The sequence below is a fragment of the Anabrus simplex genome, chromosome 1 (assembly GCF_040414725.1).
Source record: "Anabrus simplex isolate iqAnaSimp1 chromosome 1, ASM4041472v1, whole genome shotgun sequence".
Lineage (NCBI taxonomy): Eukaryota > Metazoa > Arthropoda > Insecta > Orthoptera > Tettigoniidae > Anabrus > Anabrus simplex.
In genome coordinates this window covers 703,334,773-703,355,839 of record NC_090265.1, presented here as the reverse complement: position 1 = coordinate 703,355,839, position 21,067 = coordinate 703,334,773, and the positions used below count along the sequence as shown (strand labels likewise).

General features: G+C 39.8%; 2 protein-coding genes across 4 annotated transcripts in view; both read left to right on the top strand.

The window, feature by feature from the left end:
- The window catches only part of LOC136857363 (serine/threonine-protein kinase PLK1-like), a 692,893-nt gene that overhangs the window by 141,765 nt on the left and 530,061 nt on the right, over positions 1 to 21,067 (top strand). The gene's annotated exons all lie outside the window — the stretch shown is intronic.
- LOC136886891 (mitochondrial amidoxime-reducing component 1) overlaps positions 17,065 to 21,067 on the top strand; it is a 97,923-nt gene continuing 93,920 nt past the window's right edge. For 2 of the 3 annotated variants that reach the window (XM_067159746.2, XM_068225152.1), the window contains exons 1-2: positions 17,572 to 17,876; positions 17,964 to 18,149. In XM_067159746.2, coding sequence (XP_067015847.2) covers positions 17,572 to 17,876; positions 17,964 to 18,149 — 491 coding nt within the window. Of the gene's footprint in view, positions 17,179 to 17,571; positions 17,877 to 17,963; positions 18,150 to 21,067 lie in introns of those variants that run through there. The other variant, XM_068225153.1, reaches the window with a different exon arrangement.

Genomic DNA, 21,067 nt, shown 5'->3' with positions numbered 1-21,067 from the left:
TTCCCAAAAGGAACTTTCACCCTGATAATGCAGTAATTAAAACTGAGAGGACTTTTCCTATTTGTGAAACTCTCAACCTGACATTTAACCCCGTTTATCGTCATACCATCGCCTTTTGTCCATCTCACAACATTATCAAGGTCATTTTACAGTTGCTCACAATCTTGTAACTTATTTATTACTCTGTAAAGATTAACATCATCTGCAAAAAGCCTTATCTCTGATTCTACTTCTTTACTTCTTCTTGAGGAATTCCCCTCTTAATTATTACAAGGTCAGATAAAGCTTTGTCTACTCTAATTCTCTGAGATCTATTTTCTAGAAATATATCCACCCATTCAGTCACTCTTTTGTCAAGTCCTATTGCACTCAATTTTACCAGTAGTCTCATATGATCTACCCTATCAAATGCCTTAGACAGGTCATTTGCGATACAATCCATCTAACGTCCTGAATCCAAGATATCTGCTATATCTCGCTGGAATCATTCATTCATTCATATTCTAAAGGCAAGGCCTTGTTGCTGCAACCACATTTGTCTCTCCTCTGCTGAGAGTTTCAGGTCAACATATTTTTTCAAATTCAGCCTGTCCATCACGGAATCCACATACTTCTTCCTCGGCCTTCCTCTTCCCTTCTCACCCAGAACTTTTCCTTCCAGCAGAGTCATGAGGAATGTGTTATGTCGAAGTGTGTGGTCAAGGAATTTTGTTTTCCTCTTTTCTATAGTGTTGATCGATTCCCTTGTTTCGTTTATTTCCTTAAGGACCCTGTTGTTTGACTTTTTCTCTGTCCAACTAATTTTCAGCATCCTCCTCCATATCCAAATTTCCACTGCTTCCAGGCATTTTATTCCTGTTTTGCTAAGACCCATGTTTTGCAACCATACAACAAAACACTCCACACAAACATTTTGGAAAATTCTTTCCTAACTTTAATGTTCCTGCTTGTCCAAAGCTGTTTCTTGTTACTGAAGGCTAATTTAGCTAGAGCAATCCTCCTCCTGATTTCTGTGGTGCACCTGTTGTCCTGAGTGGTAATGCTTCCCAAGTAGCAAAATTGACTTACTTGTTGTACATTTTTCATCACCTACCTTAATGTTTATTGGTATTTCCTGAGTCGATTTCTTGACAACTAATACTTTTGTTTTCGAGGTGTTCAGTTTTGATTTTGATTCTTGCAGTGTTGATGTTAAAACTCGTAACATTTTACTTATTTCCCTCTCTGAATCTGCAATTAATGCAATGTCATCGGCAAACCTTATACAGTGGATTGTTGTCTGTTAATTTTAATTCCTTTGGTTTTTTGAATAGGTTTTGATATGGCCTCCACAATGAACATGTTGAACAAAAATGGAGATAGCACACAACCTGGTCTCACTCCCCTTGTAATGGATGATTTCTATTGTTGTGCTTTGATTTTTATACAGGAGTAAAATGAGTCTTCTGTCCCTCCAGTCCAGTCCTATATTCTTCATGTTCCTAAAAAGTTGTTTCCAGTTTACTTTGTCAAAGGCTTTCTCTATGTCCACAAATGCAATGTATGTTTTCGTGTTAACACTCAAGTCTTTTTTCTAGAATAGTTCTTAATGCTAGAAGAGCTTCTCTTGTTCCCTTCCCTGTTGCAAAACCAAACTGATCCTGCAATGTATATAGTTCAATTTTCTTTTTAATCCTATTCTTAATTACATTAAGCAGTATTTTGGATGCGTGCAATAGCAGTGTTAGTGTTCTATAGTTGGAACAGTCAGTAGCATTTCCTATGTTTGGTAAGGTAACTGTCCTACTTTTAGTAATGTCTCAAGGAATTTTGCCATTGTAATAGCATCTTGCAATGATATACAGTTGTTGTTTCATTCTTTCTCCTATTCCCTTGAGAAGTTCTGCTGGTATGTCGTCCGGTCCGGTTGCTTTCTTGTTCTTTAATTGTTTTAGTGCTAGGTCAAATTCTTCCCATGTGATTATTGGGCCTATATTGTCTTCTTCCACCATCTGTTCAGGTTCAAGGTTGTCTGGAATTGCCATTACTTCTTCATCCCAGTACAGGTCTTCAAGATATTCCTTCCAGCATTCTGCAATATCTTCACTATCAATAAGTTGCTGCCCGTTCTTATTCTTTATAAATGAACTTCTTGTTTTGGGTTTATACTGGAGTGATTTGATCATGCCATATGCTATATCTGTTCTTCCTCCTATTATATCAATCTCTATAGTCTGTGTAATTTCCTTCATCCATGCTTCTTTTGCCTCCCTACATTTTGTCACAATGAGATTCTTTGTTTTTCTGTAATGATCTTGGCTTAATGCTGTGTTTATCTTCTTGTACTGGTTTCATTTCTGAATGAGGTCTAATATCTCTTCAGTAATCCAGGGCTTTCTTGGCTCTAGTCTTCTATTCCCTAAAGTTCTATGTGCTATCTCAGAGATTCCTTGTTTGATAATTTCCCAGTCCATCTCACAATTATATTCCATGAGTGCATTTGTATCCTCTGCATATTTCTCTTTAATTTGCTCATTTTGCAATCTGTTTAAATCCCATCTGACTTTCTTCCTTCTGATTATCTTTTTAAGCCTGAAATTGCACTTTGCCATCACAAGTGTGTGATCACTGTCCACTTCAGCGCCAGGATAGCTGTGGCTTGATTTGATTTGATTTCTATACCTAGCTTTAACTAATATGAAATCAATTTGGTATCTTTGCATGTCTCCGGGACTTTTCCAGATATATCGTCTTCTAAAAGGCACTTCAAACATGGTGTTAGTTATTACCATATCATACTGTTCACCTCGTCTGTTCCTCTTTCCCAGTCCAAATTTCCCTATTCCCATTCTGTCTGGTTGTGAGCCAACTACAGCATTGAAATCTCCTATAATCACCAGATTTTCCTTGTCATCAGCTAGTTTTAGTAGCTCTTCAACCTCATCTTCATTACTGTTCAATGTTAGAAAGTAAACTTGTATAATGGTCATATCTCTAGGTTTTGCTTTGATCTTCACCATCATTATTCTGTCATTTACATGATAGGTGTTCTCAATATTTTTTGCTCAGTTCTTCCCAAGAATTAGTCCCACACTGTATTGACCAGGTATTGTTCCTCCGCTATAGATGATTCTAAATGCATCACTAATGAAATCACCATTTCCTTGCCATCGTGTTTTGCAAAGTCCTAAAATATCAATATTATTAACTTCCATCACTCTTTTTACCTCTTCTAACTTCCCGGGTGTCATTAGAGTTCTGACATTCCACGTTGCAATTGTCATATGTTTTTTCTGTCCTTTGCAAGGATTTCGCTAACTGATGACCTGGGAAGCCTTGCAAGTCTGTCTTACCCTGCCGGATCTTGAGTTCCGATGCTCATGATCAGTAATCATTTGCTCAAGTAGAGACAATTGCATGGTTGCATTATGAGGGATAATAATGCAGTGGTTTCCCATTGCCTTCTGCATCTCAATGCCGTTGACCAAAACCAGTAGGTTCATCTGCCTTTAGGGGCAATTTCTCACCCCATGGGCAATAGGGTGCCCGGAACCTCCACCCGCTCATCCACCCTACGAAGAGAGTGTTGGCACTTGGCAGAGGGATCTCCTTATACCGGGAGACACTCGGTCCCATCATTTGTTAGCCGCCTGTATGTAATAACATTGTCATTACATACATTCGTTGCCTCCTCTCTACCACAGGGAGGTGAATGCCTGGATTTCCCCATCATTGTAACTAAGACCATAGAGGCATTTCCTAGTTCCTCAGGTTCTTAAGAGAGGAATCCTGGAATAACCTTTCCTAAACCCGAACTGCCTTCTATCGAACCAGTTATTAATTTTGCAAACGTGCCTAATATAATCCCAAAGTTTACATGCAATGCACGTCAAACTGACTGGCCTGTAATTTTTGGCTTTATGTCTATCACTCTTTCCTTTATACACAGCGGCTACTACAGCAACTCTCCATTCATTTGGTATAGCACCTTCATGGAAACAATACCTAATCAAATAAGTACTTTAAATATGGTACTATATCCCAACTGATTGTCTTTAGTATATCCCCCGAAATCTTATCAATTCCAGCCGCTTTTCTAGTTTTCAATGTTTGTATCTTATTGTGAATGTCGTTATCATAGGTAAATTTTAATAATTCTTTAGTATTAGTGACCTCCTCTAACTGGACACCATCCCTGTAACCAACAATCTTTACATACTGCTGACTGAATACTTCTGCCTTTCGAAGATCCTCGCGTACACACTCCCCTTGTTCATTAATTATTCCTGGCATGTCCTTCTTGGAACCTATTTCTGCCTTAAAGTACCTATACATACGTTTCCATTTTTTACTAAAATTTGTATGACTGCCAATTGTGCTTGCCATCATGTTACCCTCAGCCGACTTCTTTGCTAGATTTGATTTCCTAGTAAGCTCTCTCAATTTCTCCTTACTTCCACAGCCATTTCTAACTCTATTTCTTTCTAATCTGCATCTCCTTCTTAGTCTCTTTATTTCTCCATTATAATAAGGTGGGTCTTTACCACTCCTTACCACCTTTAAAGGTACATTCCTCAACAATTTCTTTAAATCCATCCCAGAGTCTGTTTACATTTTTATTTACCATTTTCCACTGATCATAGTTACTTTTTAAAAACTCCCTCATGCCTGTTTTATCAGCCATATGGTACTATAATAATAATGCTATTTGCTTTACGTCCCACTAACTACTCTTTTACGGTTTTCGGAGATGCCGAGGTGCCAGAATTTAGTCCCGCAGGAGTTCTTTTACGTACCAGTAAATCTACCGACATGAGGCTGACGTATTTGAGCACCTTCAAATACCACCGGACTGAGCCAGGATTGAACCTGCCAAGTTGGGGTCAAAAGGCCAGCGCCTCAACCGTCTGAGCCACTCAGCTCAGCGCTATATGGTACTACCAATATATATGGTCCGTTATTGGACATTATAAATTTTCCAGCCAACTCATTCCCGGTTGCCAGCGTTTCGCCCTCGTGTGCTAGGTTGGGCTCATCAGTGACAAATATTTCAGATTCCCTATGGGAATCAACATCTATATCAGCCATATGGTACTGCCTAATAGTCCTACTTTTAAGACCTTCCTTTCTATCACATTTATTTTTTAACTACAACAAAAAGAGCGTTGTGTAGCTGATACCATCTATTACTTCGGTTTCTCTATACAGCTCATCTGATTTTACCAGCACAACGTCCAAGATATTCTTCCTTCTAGTTGGTTCCATCACTTTCTGCGTCAGCTGTCGTTTCCATATTAACTTATTTGCCATTTGTTGGTCATGCTTCCTGTCGTTCGCATTACCTTTTCAATTGACATTTGGTAAACTGAGATCTCCCGCTACAATCACATTCCTTTCCATACCATTTCCCACATAGCTGATTATCTTATCAAATAATTCCAAATCAGCGTCAGTGCTACCCTTTCCCGATATGTACACTCCAAAGACATCAAGTTGCCTATTATCTTTAGAAATGAGCCTTACACCTAGAATTTCATGTTTCTCATCTTTAACACTTTTGTAGCTTACAAATTCTTCCTTCACCAGAATGAATACTCCCCCTCCTACCACTCCTATCCTATCTCTACGATACACACTCCAGTTCTGTGAGAAAATTTCTGCATCAATTATATCATTTTTCAGCCATGATTCAACTCCTATTACAATATCTGGTAAGTTTATATCTATTAAATTACTTAATTCTATTCCTTTCTTTACAATACTTCTATAGTTCAACACTAACATTTTTATGTCATCCCTACTTGACTTCCAGATCCCTGTACTCTTATCACGGCTCCCTAGACCACCTCGTTTCTCTGAATGTACCTCCCTATAACCCTTCTAAACAAATTTCTTAACTTATACACACCATTGCGGTTTAAGTGAAGGCCATCTGAGCACAGATCCCTATCTCCTACCCACCCATTAGGATCTAGAAATCTCACTCCCAGTTTCCCACATACCCACTCCATAATCTCATTTAAATCCCCAATCACCTTCCAGTCAGTATCCCTCCTACACAGCATTCCACTGATAACAATCTCCGCTTCTTTAAATTCACCTGTGCTGCAGATCCCACACATCCCCAACTATGTTGGTACTTATATCTGCTTGCCTTACATTGTTGGTTTATTTAATCATGTCAGAAACATACATTATATCTTACAATAATATCAGGACAATAACAAATCTGGTACTATAACCATTAATTATTTCTGATGATGGCAGGAAATGCTGTGATTAAGCTCTACATAAATACAAATTGAATTAAATGTGGTGTGACCAATAAGCGGCTAATTCACATGCTTCCTTGGTAGCATCCATCACATTCTGGAGAGAGCAAGTAGTTGGACACAAGTTACAAACAAGAAGATGGCTCATTGTCTGTTCTTCACCACATTCACATAGAGCGGAGTCACAGACAAAACCCTACTTTCTCATGTTGGTCTTTGTTCTTCCAGCTCCTGAATGCAACCTGTTGAGCGTCTTCCATGTTGACCAGCTCTGCTCGTGGCCTGAAGGAAGTCTTTCAGAAGGCGTCATTGATTCTGTAAGGTGGCTGGATCTGGAACGCCATGAATTCACTCTGAAATTCGATGGCGGTTCAGTGAGGCTTTCAGTTGTATGGAGTATGGAGAAAGCTTTTCCTTGACTTGAGCCGTTGGGTTGCTGGTTGGTACCCACATAAATTATGGGTCATCAGGTTCAGTGCTTCAGATTTCTCCAGTCTGGATGCACACTCATGGCGAATATCTGGAGGTGGGATACCTACTAGACAATAAACTTTATCAAGTGGTGTAGATCTCAAACATCCTGTAATGAGTCTGCAGATCTCATTTAAGGCAACATCCACTTGATTAGCATGACTAGATCTACACCAGACAGGGCAGGTGTATTCTGCTGCTGAATAACAGAGAGCTATTGCTGAAGTTCTTAAAAGGAGAGGATGCCCCCCCCCCAGGTTGAACCCGATAATTTCTGGATAATATTGTTCCTTGCAAATACCTTTCTTTTGATGTTCAGACAGTGTGTTCTATAGGTTGGTGCTCGGTCAAGTGTTACTCCTAGATGCAGTTGAACCTGACTTATACATATTTCAAGGGGAAGAGAAAAAACTACTTGTAACTCAGAATTACTTAGAAATCAGACTTACACAGTTCATTACATATTTACTAAGAAACCACTGGAATAGGCCTACATGTGTAAATCCTTGCAAATAATAAATATATTAAGACAGAAAATATTATTTTGAACTTGGTCCAGCCTTAAACAAATCAGATAGTTTCGCTTGCTCCACTTTTCTTGCATTGAGAGTATAAACCCCCTTTTGCAAACTTAGTAATGAATTCAAAGCATTTTCACTACAACTTTTCGCACTGATGTAATGCTTACACACATTGATTGTACTTAACACTTCACTAAGTTCAGGTGTTTCAAGACTGAAGTTGTTATCTCCATCTCCATCACTGTCACGATCGCTTGTAGCTGGTCTTTCACCACCGCGTTGTTGGCATACGTGAGCAATAATCTCTTCATCAGGTTGTTCTCCACATACAGCCAGATTATTATCGAAATGCACAAAATGTCGAATTCTACACCCTCCGGTAGCGTTAGCTCATTGCCAGACAAAACTTCGTCCCCATAATCACCATTAGAGGCAGCCTCTTCTAGTAAAACACCAGCTTTGCAGAAACAGTTGCTGATTGTGGACGATGACACCTGCTTCCAGGCAGCCGAAATAAAGTCCATGGCTTGTAGCAAATGAATGGAGAGAGGTTCATTTCCTGCATCACACAGTGTTATTAAGAATTGAATGTACTTTGAAATTTGCAATGATGCCCAAATCAAGCGGTTGTAGAACACTGGTGCAGTTAAAAGGGAAAAATTCTCCTCTGATATTCTCCAGAATGATTTGAGGTGGATGTGCTGCACATCGATCCATAAGAAGAAGGATCTTCTTCTGTTTCTTTTTCATTTTAATGTCCAGTTTTTTTCAACCACTGTTCCATTAGAAGTACAGTCATCCAAGAATTTCTGTTGGATTCAAATTCCGTAGGTTTTGTTTTCGCACCCTTAAAACACCTCGGATTCTTTGATTTTCCTGTCACCAGTGGAGGAAGTTTGTCAGATCCATCTGCATTGGTGGCAAGAAGTACTGTTACACGAATTTTACTTTTCTTCCCTCCATGGCATGGGCACCCTTTTCAGCTAATGTTTTATTAGGAAGAAGATTGTAGAACAGGCCAGTATCATCACAATTATAGTTGTTTGGAGGCTGATAATCGCTTACAATACCCGGCAGAACCTCTTCTTTCCAGTGTTGCACCATGATATCATTCACAGCTTTTGAGTCACTGCAAATTGTTCTCCCTGTGATTCCATGACGATCTTTAAATCCTTGCAACCATCCTGATGAAGCCCTGAAATCAGCAGTGATACTCATCACTTTAGCTAAACCTAATGCCTTTGCCTTCAGCATGTCACCATTAATTCATAGAGCAGCAGCCCGCTTATGCTGGAACACTGTGAAAAATGCTTTCTCCAAATCTACGTACCTTCCGGAGCAATCCTTAAGTCTGAAGCAGTTTCAGTTTTTGTTTGGTGTGGATTAGTGTCCACTTCTCGTATACATTTTACTTTTTCATCTAGGGTATAACTTTTCCTGTTCTCCATGGCTAATCAAAAGCAACTGAATAACAAAACGACTGTTCAACACTAAACAGCAGATACCGGCACCGTGGACATTTTACTTCTCCGTTGTACCCACGAAAGAAATTCTCATATTCAAACAAATTTACTGTATTTTCTTTTGTTTCCACACCGAAACCACCCACCTTGCTTGTAATGTATCTTAATCTTTGGCGGCATTGTGAAGGTAGAGGAGGAGCGAGATGGAGAGCGAAGGGGACTCGCTTGGTTGGCCTTTGTTAAGACGCCAGTAAGTAAGGGTCAACAATGTCACTCGGCGAAACTCTTTGTTTTCTGTTTCAGCACCAAAACCCGACCGTCTTACTTCCGCGTATGCCGACAAAGAGAAAACGTTGCAAGTACAGTCGTTTCTTTTAAAAAAAGCACGTGTTCATTACAATTACGCACAACTCAGTTATATTTCAATGACACTTAATACGTAAAACAGCGAATTATGTATAAACGGATTACGTATAAATAAGGTTTAATCAACAAGCTTTTAAATTACATTTTGGTGGGACCTAAAGGAAATTACGTACAAATACGAATTACGCAGAACAGAGTTACGTATAAAGCATTTTCAACTGTATTTGGGAGTGAAGCAGTGTTCTAATATTTTACCTTCCCAAATCACTTGCAATTTTCTTGCTGTCTGTTGATTTTTCAGGTGGAAAGCACAGACTTGTGTTTATGATGGGTTTGGCTTTAGTTGGTTCTCTTGGTAGTAACCACTTAGAATTTGTAGAGCATGGGAGAGCTTCTCTTCAGCAAGTTCAAACGTTTCCTCTTGAGCTGCCAGAGCGACATCATCTGCATAAATAAAGCTCTTTGTCCCTTGTGGGCGAGGCTGATCATTGGTGTAGATGTTGAAGAGTATAGGAGCTAGCACACTCCCTTGTGGAAAGCCGTTCTTTAAGTTCATCTACTCCTCTGGCCTTGGAATTCAACAAAATACCTTCTGTTCTGAAGAAAGCACTCAATCATTTGGGTGAGTTTATAGTCCTTAGTTATACTGTACACTTTACGAAGCAGTATATGGTGATTAACTGTATCGTAGGCTGATGTCAAGTCAACAAAAACTACTCCAGTGACTTTGTTGTTTTCATAGCCATCTTCGATGTATTGTGTGAGGTGCAGTACTTGGGAAGTACAACTTATCCCTGGTCGAAAGCCAGCTTGTTCTGGTATGAGTAATGGGTTTATCACTTCAGATAGTCTGTCCAGAATCATTCTTTCTAAGAGTTTGTATAAATGGCACAAGAAAGAGATTAATCAGTAGTTCTTCAGATCACTTGCATTCTTGCCAGGTTTAAGTATTGCTATAACTCTTGCTTTTCTCCACAGTTTAGGAATTTTGCAATATTTGATGCAGTTGTTGAATAAGTCCAAGAGCCATTGCTTACTGACAGGGCCAAATCTTTTGAGTTGTTCAATACAAATGTCATCAAGACCTGTCGCCTTACCATTTTGCATTTATTCAGTGCTCTATGTAGATCTTCCATAGCAAACCGGTTAGAGAGAATGCTGATTTCCTGATTAGTCGGCTTTTCTTCCTTTTGTTTTGATCCTCTCCCAGCTTTATTTGATTTGTCGCTCTCCACGAGCTGGCTAGCTATTTGATTTGCAGAAACGTTACTACTGTATGTACTAAGGTCTTAGTTGTATCATTACTGAGGTGTCTAAGTAACCTCCACGCATTGTAACTGTTTCTTCCCATATGCAGCTCTTCCATTAATTTAATCCATTGGTTACGTTTGGATTCTGAAATGGAGGAAATAACACGCTCTCCGCTGTGGATAGTTTCGTCACTGAAAGGATCTTTTTTTAAAAGGTCTTGATATTCCTTCAGCAAAGTGGATGTTTCAGAGGTAAGATCTTGAATGTAACTGGTCCTACATCCTCTAGGAATAGCTTTTCTGGAGCAATACTGGATGACTTCCAAGAACTCTTCATATGCCTCTGGAATGGGATCAATTTTTGTAATCCTCTCATCAAGCATTGTGGTGAATTTTTGCCAGTCTGCCTTCTTGAAATTATACCTTCGCCTGAAGTGCACGGTGTAGCTAATTTCTCACTCATAAAAATAAGATCAGGGTTATATCCACGTAGCCATCTACCACTATTAAAAGATGGAGGAAGTTTATTATCATGGATCAAGGATAGTCGATGCAGTTCTGCCCACTCTAGTACAGCATTTCCATTTGAATCATCTTGAGAATAGCCCCAAACAGTGCTATGACTATTGAAATCACCAACAATAACATATGGTTTCCGACTGCTGAAATTAGCAGGAGGATTAAATGAGAATACCTCATTGGGAGGCTTGTAAACAGAGGAAATTACAAGGTTACTAACTTCTACAGTAATTATTTCAACATTATTTTGTTCTGTGATGGAAGTCGTAAGAATCGTAAGATCTGGTTTGGTGAAGATGGCACTACCATACTGGCCGTGGGGGTGAAGCTGATTCCTGCTCGTGGTGCCCCTGCATAGGTAGTCGGAATTGAATTTCCGTTACCTAACTGAACGTCAGCATTCCAGAAACAATACAATATGTTGTTGGTACTAACGTGAAACACTACCTCCTCCTCCTTGACATCCCGAAAGAAGCTTGGAATGAGACGTTTTCTAAGTGGTTTCAGATAATGTAAAAAATGTATACGTGCTAATGGAGAGTATTTTGAAAAGTTGTAACTGTTGTTTTGCAAATAAATTTTTTCTCACACTCTGCTAAAACTTTCGGCACATCATTCACAAGTTCTCTGGGTGTTAGTAAGAGCGAGGCGCTAGGTTGCAGCGTGCACAAAAGCTTGAGCAAAACTCAAAATTGTTCAAACTCTGACATAATCTGTTCGAGCACCTTGAGCTGGGCTCAAGCTCATCACTAGTAGGGGGGTAAAGGAAGACAAATTCATTAACAACTTCTTATTGATCTGGCTATACTTACTTCTCCACTATGAACATTCAGATGTGCCTTCAGTCTGTTTGGCCTACTAAATACAGCACTACAACCAGGATGAGTACATTTATGATCTGATTTAGATCTTAACTTTCCTAGGAAAGATGGTCTCAATATGTCATTTGTATATTGTAACTGCACATCATCCTGGTACTCTATCTTCACTTCAGTCAGACATTCCTCCTGTTCCTCTTCTCTCTTACACTCTATCTTTACTTCATTCTGACACTGTAGCTGTTCTACGTCACTTTGATTCTGCCCCTGCTCCACTCCATTCTGGAATTGTATCAGTTCCATTTGACCTCCAGTAAATGGTTATTCCTGGAAAAGAAACAAGTATTAAGACGGTGGTGGTGATGCAGGAAACATGCTAATGTTTTAAGAGGAAGTACAATTAGAAAACCACCATCTCTTAATTCTAAACAGGAAATAATGAAGAATAAATGTATTGATAAAAGGACGGGAACAACAGAAAGGGCGTGAAAATGAAAAGCTCCCTAGTCTTGACAATCCTAATCCAGTTGTCCAGTATCTCAGTCCAAGCTATGGGGCATCAAGTCTGCTATGGAGTGGTGTGAACATAACAGCAGTAGCGCTTGGATACTAAGTGACTCGCAGACTGCGTTGAACACAATCAATGACAACCACAATGTCAATCTGATAGCTGCTACTATAAGATCTAGAGCACAGCAGTGCTCCTTCCTGGATCCGAGGACACGCTGGTTCTCCTGGAAATGAAAAGGCACACATACTCACAAAAGCAGCCTCTTCATCCAACATAGAAATCACCTACAACAAATCACCCCCAAGCTACACAAAACCACAATTCAGAACACATCTAATAAGACAGTGAAACAACATATGGACATAAGTACAAAAGGGTCTGTCAAAAGAAAATTATTTTCTGACAGCCATATATAGCGGACTCCAGTGCAAAACATTAGAGCCCGAATTCATTCTCACTCAGTTTCTCTCCAGACATGGAAAGTTTAAGTACTACTTTGAACGTTTCAAAATTAATACTGCAGGTGATTACTTGTGCTTTTGTGGATCTTCACAAACGGTGGCTATTTGCTTTAGGTCGCACCGACACAGATAGGTCTTACAGTGATGATGGGACAGAAAAGGCCTAGGAATGGGAAGGAAGCGGCCGTGGCTTTAATTAAGGTACAGCCCCAACATTTGCCTGGTGTGAAAATGGGAAACCACGGAAAACCATCTTCAGGGTTGCCGACAGTGGGGTTTGAACTCACTATCTCCCGATTAATGGATAATGACCGCACGTAAGCGACTGCGGCTATCGAGCTGGGTCACAAACGGTGGAACATTTACTGTTCGACTGTGCCATGTTTGGAAGAACAAGATTCAAACTTGAGTGTCACCTAAACAATTGTAATGTGGAACTTTCAAAGCCATTATACCATCTATTTAGAAAATCCTGCTGCTACAAACAGTTCCTTAAGTTCATTCACCACGTCTTCAAGAATTTAGTTTCCTAATTTTGTGTCAAGGCCCAATAAAAAATAGAAAAACACTTCATCAAAACTATAACCCTAATATACTAATGTACGATAGGGTTGAAACTGTCATTATATTTAATAAATGAATACCTTTGGGGTTGGATGGAACAAAAGGTGATTGACAGAGGTCAGATAAAAAGTAAGTGAGGAGAATGGCACAACTAAGTGGAAGCAATGTCAGTTCAATATAAGACTCAACTAGATGCCATGTTGTCATCAATCTACACTCCTGAGGTTAGAGCCCCTGTAGTCTCCCTTTTTTTTTTTGCTTTACATTGCACTGACACAGATAGGTCTTATGGCGATGATGGGACAGGAAAGGCCTAGGAATGGGAAGGAAGCGGCCGTGGCCTTAATTAAGGTACAGCCCCAGCATTTTCCTGGTGTGAAAATGGGAAACCACGGAAAATCATCATCAGGGCTGCCGACAGTAGGGTTCGAACCCACTATCTCGAGCAAGCGAGCTCACAGCTGTGCGCCTCTTACCACATGGCCAACTCACCCAGTCGTCTCTTTTAGTAGCCTCTTATAACAAGCAAGATCCAAAGGCAAGCAGCAAGATTTGTTCTTGGTGATTTCCAACATAAGAGTAGCATTATGAAAATGTTGCAAACTTTGGGCTGGGAAGACTTGTAAGGAGATGAGCTGTTCCAATAAGCGGTATGTTCCGAGCTTCAGTGGAGCTTTTCAGAGTAGGAAAAATAAAGATGGAATTCAGGAGAAAAATTGGGGCAAATATTAATTTATAGGATGAGGAATAAGGGATTGGAATAATTTATCAAGGGAAATGTTCAATAAATTTCAAAGTTCTTTGAAAATATTTAAGAAAAGTCTAGGTAAATAACCGATAGGAAATCTGCCACCTAGATGACAGCCCTAAATGCAGATAATTGGTGATTGATTGATAAATTGATTGAGGCCTGTGTGCATTCTGATTATATAGATGTGTTTGTGAAATTACTAACTGGTTTGATAGAAAGAAGTTCAAGTTTAGGAAAGGTCATTCCAGGAATTCCAGCACCATATAGCATACATTTTACAGTAGATTCAGGAGATCAAATGGACTGTATCACTGTCTGTTTTGATAGGGTAGATCATGGAAGACTATAGATGAAAATGAAGGCTATTGAAGTAGATAAAGGAGTGACTGAATGGGTGACTAAACTTCCAGAAAACAGAACTCTGAGAATTAGAGTAAGTGACTCATTGTCTGATCTTGTAGTGATTAAGAAGAAGGGTATGCAAGGCAGTATTATTAGAGGTGGTGGTGATTATTGTTTTAAGAGGAAGTACAACTAAGCAACTATCTTCTATATAACACTAATCAGAGAGAGAAAATGGAAGGGATCTGCTGCCACTTTGAAAAAAGAAGGTATCGGCCAACAAAAAACAAGGGCTACAAAAATGAAGGACGCCCCAAGCCTCGAATGCTCTAATACCGTCGGGGTCAGAAAGAAAACAAATGTTGACGAAGGGAGATGGGATAGGATAGATGAAAGTGAGGAGCCTGGCACAAGTAAGTAGAAGCAATGCCAGGACTCTGCTAACATCCTTATGGTCGCCAACTCACTCTCCAAAGTTCAGAGCCCCTGGGGCCCATTTTAGTCACCTCTTGCGACAGGCAAGGGATACCGTGGGTCCTATTCTACTGCCCCCACTCACAGGGGGAAAAGTATTATTGGACCTTTATGTTTTCTTACATATATAAATGATATGAGTAAGACGATGATGACGACGATAAATGATATAAGTAAAAAAGTGAAATCAGAGATAAGGCATTTTGTGGATGATGTTATTCTTCACAGAGTAATAAATACCGTAAGTTACAAGGTTGTAAGAAACTGCAAAATGACCTCAATAATGTTATGAGATGGACAGTAGGCAATGGTATGATGATAAATGGTGTTAAAAGTCAGGTTGTGAGTTTCACGAATAGGAAAAGTCTTCTTAGTTTTGATTACTGCGTTGATATGGTGAAAGTACCTTTTGGAGATCCTTGTAAGTACTTAGGTGTTAATATAAAGAAAGATGTTCATTGCGGTAATCACATAAATGGGTTGTAAATAAAGGGTACAGATCTCTGCACATGGTTATGAGGGTATTTAGGGGTTATAGTAAGGATATAAAGGAGAGGGCATATAGGCCTAAGTCTCTGTTAAGACCCTAAATAGAGTATGGTTCCAGTGCATGGGATGCTCACCAGGATTACTTGATTCAAGAACTGGAAAAAATCCAAAGAAAAGCATCTCTATTTGTTCTGGTTGATTTCTGACAAAAGAGTAGCATTACAAAAATGTTGCCAAGTTTGGACTGAGAAGATCTGGGAGAAAGGAGACGAGCTGCTCGACTAAGTGGTATGATGAAGTTCGTAAATTGTACTAAGTGGTATGTTCCGAGCTGTCAGTGAAGAGATGGCGTGGAATGACATTAGTAAATGAAGAAGTTTGAGTGAGTTCTTTAAAAGTAGGAAAGATCACAATATGAAGATAAAGTTGGAATTCAAGAGGACAAATTGCAACAAATATTCATTTATAGGAAGGGGAGTTAGGGATTGGAATAACTTACAAAGAGAGATGTTCAATAAATTTCCAATTAGTTTGCAATAATTTAAGAAAAGGCTATAAAAACAACAGTTAGGGTATCTGCCACCTGGTCGACTGCCCTAAATGCAGATCAGTGGTGATTGATTGATTGAATGGAAGCTATGTCCTACTCAGCTATGGGTCTGATGGTCACCATCCCATGCTCCCAAGGTCAGAGGTCAGAGCATCCAAGTTCCTTTTTTAGTAATCTCTTACAACAGGTAGGGGATACCTTGGATCCATATTATGCCCCCCCATCAACAGTTGATGGTGGGCTGAAACTCTATCACCGATCCACAGAGCGAGCTTTCAAAATATGATGGTATTAGGTAAAGTGGAAGGGCCCTGGAAGCAGGAGAATGGAATACTTCTCAGGTGCCACAAACCTAATACTACTGGGGATAGAGAAGAACAAGAGCTGACAACAGGAAGTCCAATAAGAAGGATGAAATGAAAGGGAGCACCCTAAACAAGGTACTGGAAGAAAGGCACAGCTGTGGTCCTGTAATTATCACTTCATGTTCAAAAATTGAGAGTCCCCTGATGTGAAAGTCAAAGACATCCCAGGCCTCCTAAATCTAATAGGCCTACCAACCAGAACTAACCATAGTAAAAATTAAAGATAGGTTAGAAATGAAAGGATTCAAAAGGGAACTCCGAGGACACATCGTTGGTCAGGATCAACTTGAAGAATAATCCAGCATTGGAAATCCCGAGCTGACACAGCCCTTAGGATCAAGTCCTGATGTTGCTTAAGGGGTTCTTGTGGGTTTTGATTGTAAATAGAGCATGTATTGCAAATGAAAAATGAAAGGTCATGACTAATATATCCATTTTAAAGGCCTGCCTGCAATAAGCAAAATTCAGATTAGGTTTTGTAAATTGATCTAGTGTTAAACAGTGCAAGAAACTGCCTTGAAATATTCCCACCCTATACCAAAGAACAGTTCATTCATTGTATTGTACTGCTGTATGTAAATATAAATCTGTTCAAAACAATGCACTTGATGATAAATTCAATATGAGATAACGGTTCGATCCTCTAAAATTCGGATCAACTTTAAGTCCTTTCTAATTTAAAAGGCATCCTGAACATATTCTTGACTATGTTACAATGTATTACTGTTGGGTTATTCCTCTATTTCAAAGATAACCTTATTGACATTAAACTAGCTTTATCAGTTTTAACATACACCACATATTTCTACGAGAGGATTCTTATCTCTCTTTGCAAAGTAGTTACAAATGCTCATGCACCGAGAACAATACATGCAATTTAGTCCGAGATTTCTTTGAATTCTTAAAAGTCGCGAAGTAAGCGTAAGCTCATAACGAACAGTTCTCACGATAGCAAGCGAGGTAGAACAAAGAGAATAAGTAGAAGTCGGGGAAAATACGTTGAATCCTTCAGGTAAGTTAATTTATTGTACTTGAGCTGACCAGCATATTGACTGGAGAGTAGGCTATGTATATAATACGTAGGCCCTACTGTAATATGTTTAACTTCTTATAAACTAGTTGGCCGCCAAAGGACACAAGTAATAACGTACCGGTATAAAGTTTGAGTACAATTAGGACTAACATAGAACACATCAGCCAGTTAGAATTTTATGTTTAGCCTACATTATTTGGCGAGCAATTTCTTCTTTTTAGTTTCCGTTTCGATCAAGGGACCAGGGACGTAACCCCATATAATCAATAAACATGTTCACTAGAATCAAAAGACAGTGCATTTGTTGGATTATTTAAGCTGTAACAGCTAAACATATGTTGACAATGAATCCTTTCTACGTAATTGTATGTAATGATGGTTAACGTTGTGACTGCAGGTACGATGTCTGGAAATTTTAACCTCACGCGAACTGCAGCCATAACCTTGACGAGCGCTGCAACAGCCATATTGATTGTAATAGGCGCAGTAGTCGTCGCAAGACGGCAGCAACGTGCAAAGAAGCAGCGTAAACCCAGCAAGTGGCGCCCCGTCGGGGAAATTACTAAAATATTTATATACCCCTTGAAATCCGGGCAAGTTGTGGAACTGGTAAAGGCAGACTGCACTGATCTTGGGCTAAAGACAACTGATGATCATCCTCTGAAAATACGCGACAGGTAGAGTATTTTTATCGGACGACTTTTGGTCAGAATTCTAGACCAAAATACATTGCAATATTTGTTTTAATTTTCTCTTGATTTCAGATTTTTCATAGTATTCAGTGAAGAATCGGGCAATATGAAAACAGCTCGTCAGCATCCCCAGATGGTTCTTATAAAAGTTTCCTATGCCGATGGGAACCAAGTTACATTTGAAGCACCAAATATGCCCGTCTTCAAACTTAAACTTCCCGATAAGCAGGCTGGAGATTCGAAGAAGAAAATATGCAAGTAAATATGCACACTGTTTTAATCATTTTTATCTGCAGATTTTAATAATTCAACAATGATAGTCATTGCATTCCTAGATTGCTTCGGCCAGGACCAACTACAGTACGATATCTCAAACCATAATATCAAAATCAAAATGGTGGAAATCATAGGCGAATCAGCTACCGAGTGTTGAAGTTTAGGATAGGGATGCCATATGCATGGACGCCCATATGGCAGTTTGTAGGGGGGGGGGCCTACACCTGGGGGTATGTAGTATTTTGGAAGATGAATGGCGGTAGAATTACACCCACGGTATCCTCTTCCTCTTGGTGGTGGTGGTGGGGGGTGGGCATTACTACCACGTCTACGTAATGCCGATTTTTAAATCATTTTCTTGAAAGAAAAACACCTGACTACATTAGATTTTTGCCTTTCCGTGAGAGCTAGAGGGGGCTGCGGCCCCCCATTGCCCCCGGGCATGGGCGCCCTTGGCCATATGTCCTCTTTTTCTCGGACATATCCTCTTTTTAATAGCACGAAAAGCGTTCGGCCAGATTTCCGAATAACTTGAAAAATGTCCTCTTTTGGCGGGTTTTAAAAAAGGATTTAAACTTCATGCGGTGTTTAGTTATCAACTTCGCCGCCACATTCAAATAGGCAGCACTTTTTGTTCCTTGGTTACTTCAGTTTTCTTTCTAGTTCATCCAAATAACCAAATACAGTACACTAAAGACAATACTGGACACTTCCGCATTCTCCTGTACTATATTGCGAGACATATTGACAGTGGCGCACCTGGCGGCCCGACCTTAAAAGTCAGGTGGTAAGATCACCGCTGTCTCGATCCTCCTATACTGCCTGCTCTAAAATATGCGAGGCTTTTTGCGACTAGGCTGCGACAAAATTTCTCCGCTAGATGTCAGGCATAGACGCACAATGTTCCAAATGACGACAGCCTACAAAGCACTATGCAGTATGAGTATGGTCATATGTTCTCTGAAACTGGTAAATTACAACAGTAATATTAAATATCGGAATATTACCTGTATAAAATCGCAGTTGGCCTCTTCAAGCACAATTTAAAGATTTTCCTGGACGAAGGCTTGGAGTGGTACCGTACTTTTTGTGTTCTTGCCAACGCAATATCAGTTAATAGAGGTCTTACGAACTTGGTGAGGATAATATCACTAACAGTTTGCTGATGTTCTTTGACCTCACACTGTAACAAAACACATTTTCAAAGGGAAGACGTCCCAAGTCCTCGTATTATGCTCGTACGTTTGAAGGACTTCGACAATAGGGCACAGCAGCTTAAACGAACTCTTACAGATGCTTCACCAGAGCAACAAAACAAGGTTTTGGGTATCGAACTCCTCCTCTGTCCTCATGCATAATCAGTTCCATTTAGCGGCGTCGAAGCTCTAGGCAGTGAGATGTTGCTGACATAAATGTCACACTCCATCCTCTCTTCAACAACACGAACCAAGTACCCGAAAATTAGGATTTTATTTCCTGTTTCTAGTTTTATTGGAATATTATCGTCTGGATATCTGAGGTTGTCCAAAATGTCTAAACATGAAGACGTTTGTTTTGTGATTGTCCGTCACAGTTCTTATCACAAGGAATCCACTATCCTCCACGGCTTTAATCACCTTCTGAAAAATAAATCCGCAACCTGTTTCCAGTCATTCGTCCGGGTCATGGATGGAATGAATGAAGCCCCATCTAGCGGCGAGGATAGGAATTGTGCCGGCTGCCGAAGACTGTCGCACTCCTCCGAGGCAATGATTAATGCATGACAGATAAAATGAAATTATATTCGAGAGTGTTGCTGGAATGAAATATGATAGGAAAAACCGGAGTTTCCGGAGGAAAACCTGCCGCGTCTCCGCTTTGTCCAGCACAAATCTCACATGCAGTGACCGGGATTTGAACGACGGAACCCAGCGGTGAGAGGCCGGTGCGCTGCCGCCTGAGCCGTGGAAGCTCTATCACCTTCTGAAATAAGGTGTAAAGGCACAGATGCGAGAGTAATCTGAGGATATGAAGTCGTATCGTTTCTGGTTGCGAACCACCTTGCTTAGATTGGCAAAATGGTACACAAGAGTTGAATATTTGGGGGAAAGAATCTAAAGTTTCAGTTCTACAAAAAATATACCTTGCACAAACGGAAAGAAACAAGTGCCTACACCTTAAAATCACTTTTGAAATATCTATAAGCATAACATGTTTAATTAATTTCACAGATCTATACAACATATCTCTTGTACGAACGGAAGTGACCAGACACGTTTGCTCATTGTATGAAATAACCCAGATTTTCACTCACATTCGTGCACCAATAACACAGTGCTACACGCACACTGACAGCGAAGATTGTGCGTCTACTGCTGCACTCTTACGGCGATTTGGAGAAATATTGGTAGTCGCGCCTTCCTGTTTTAAACTCAAGGTTCTTAAACACTACTAAACTAGTGGCATAGAGCAGGCACTAAAAGAGGATTGAGACGGCGGTGGGTAAGATTGAAACTACACAAGTTGCATGTTAAACTTGATAGAGTAATGGGAGTAAATAATTAGGTTTGCGTTGTTCTACTACGAAAGTTGAATAATAATACTGATAGAAATAATGAAACTCAATAATGATATCGTTTTGTCCGAATTCTTGGCTTAATGGTCAGCGTCGAGGCCTTCTGTTCAGAAGGTCACGGAATCGATCCCGGCGGGATCGGAGATTTTAAGCTTCTGGTTCGGGGACTGGGTGTTTGTATTTGTCCCAACATTTTCGCTTCTTATTCAGACAACGCACTACACTTCCCACCATCAGAGAAACATGCAATAGTGGATTTTTAGGTGCTAAAATGCTATTTAGCTGCCTAAATAAGCTGTCAAATACTGTAGGTTCTAAAATATTTTTAGGCAGCTTCAGTTTTACG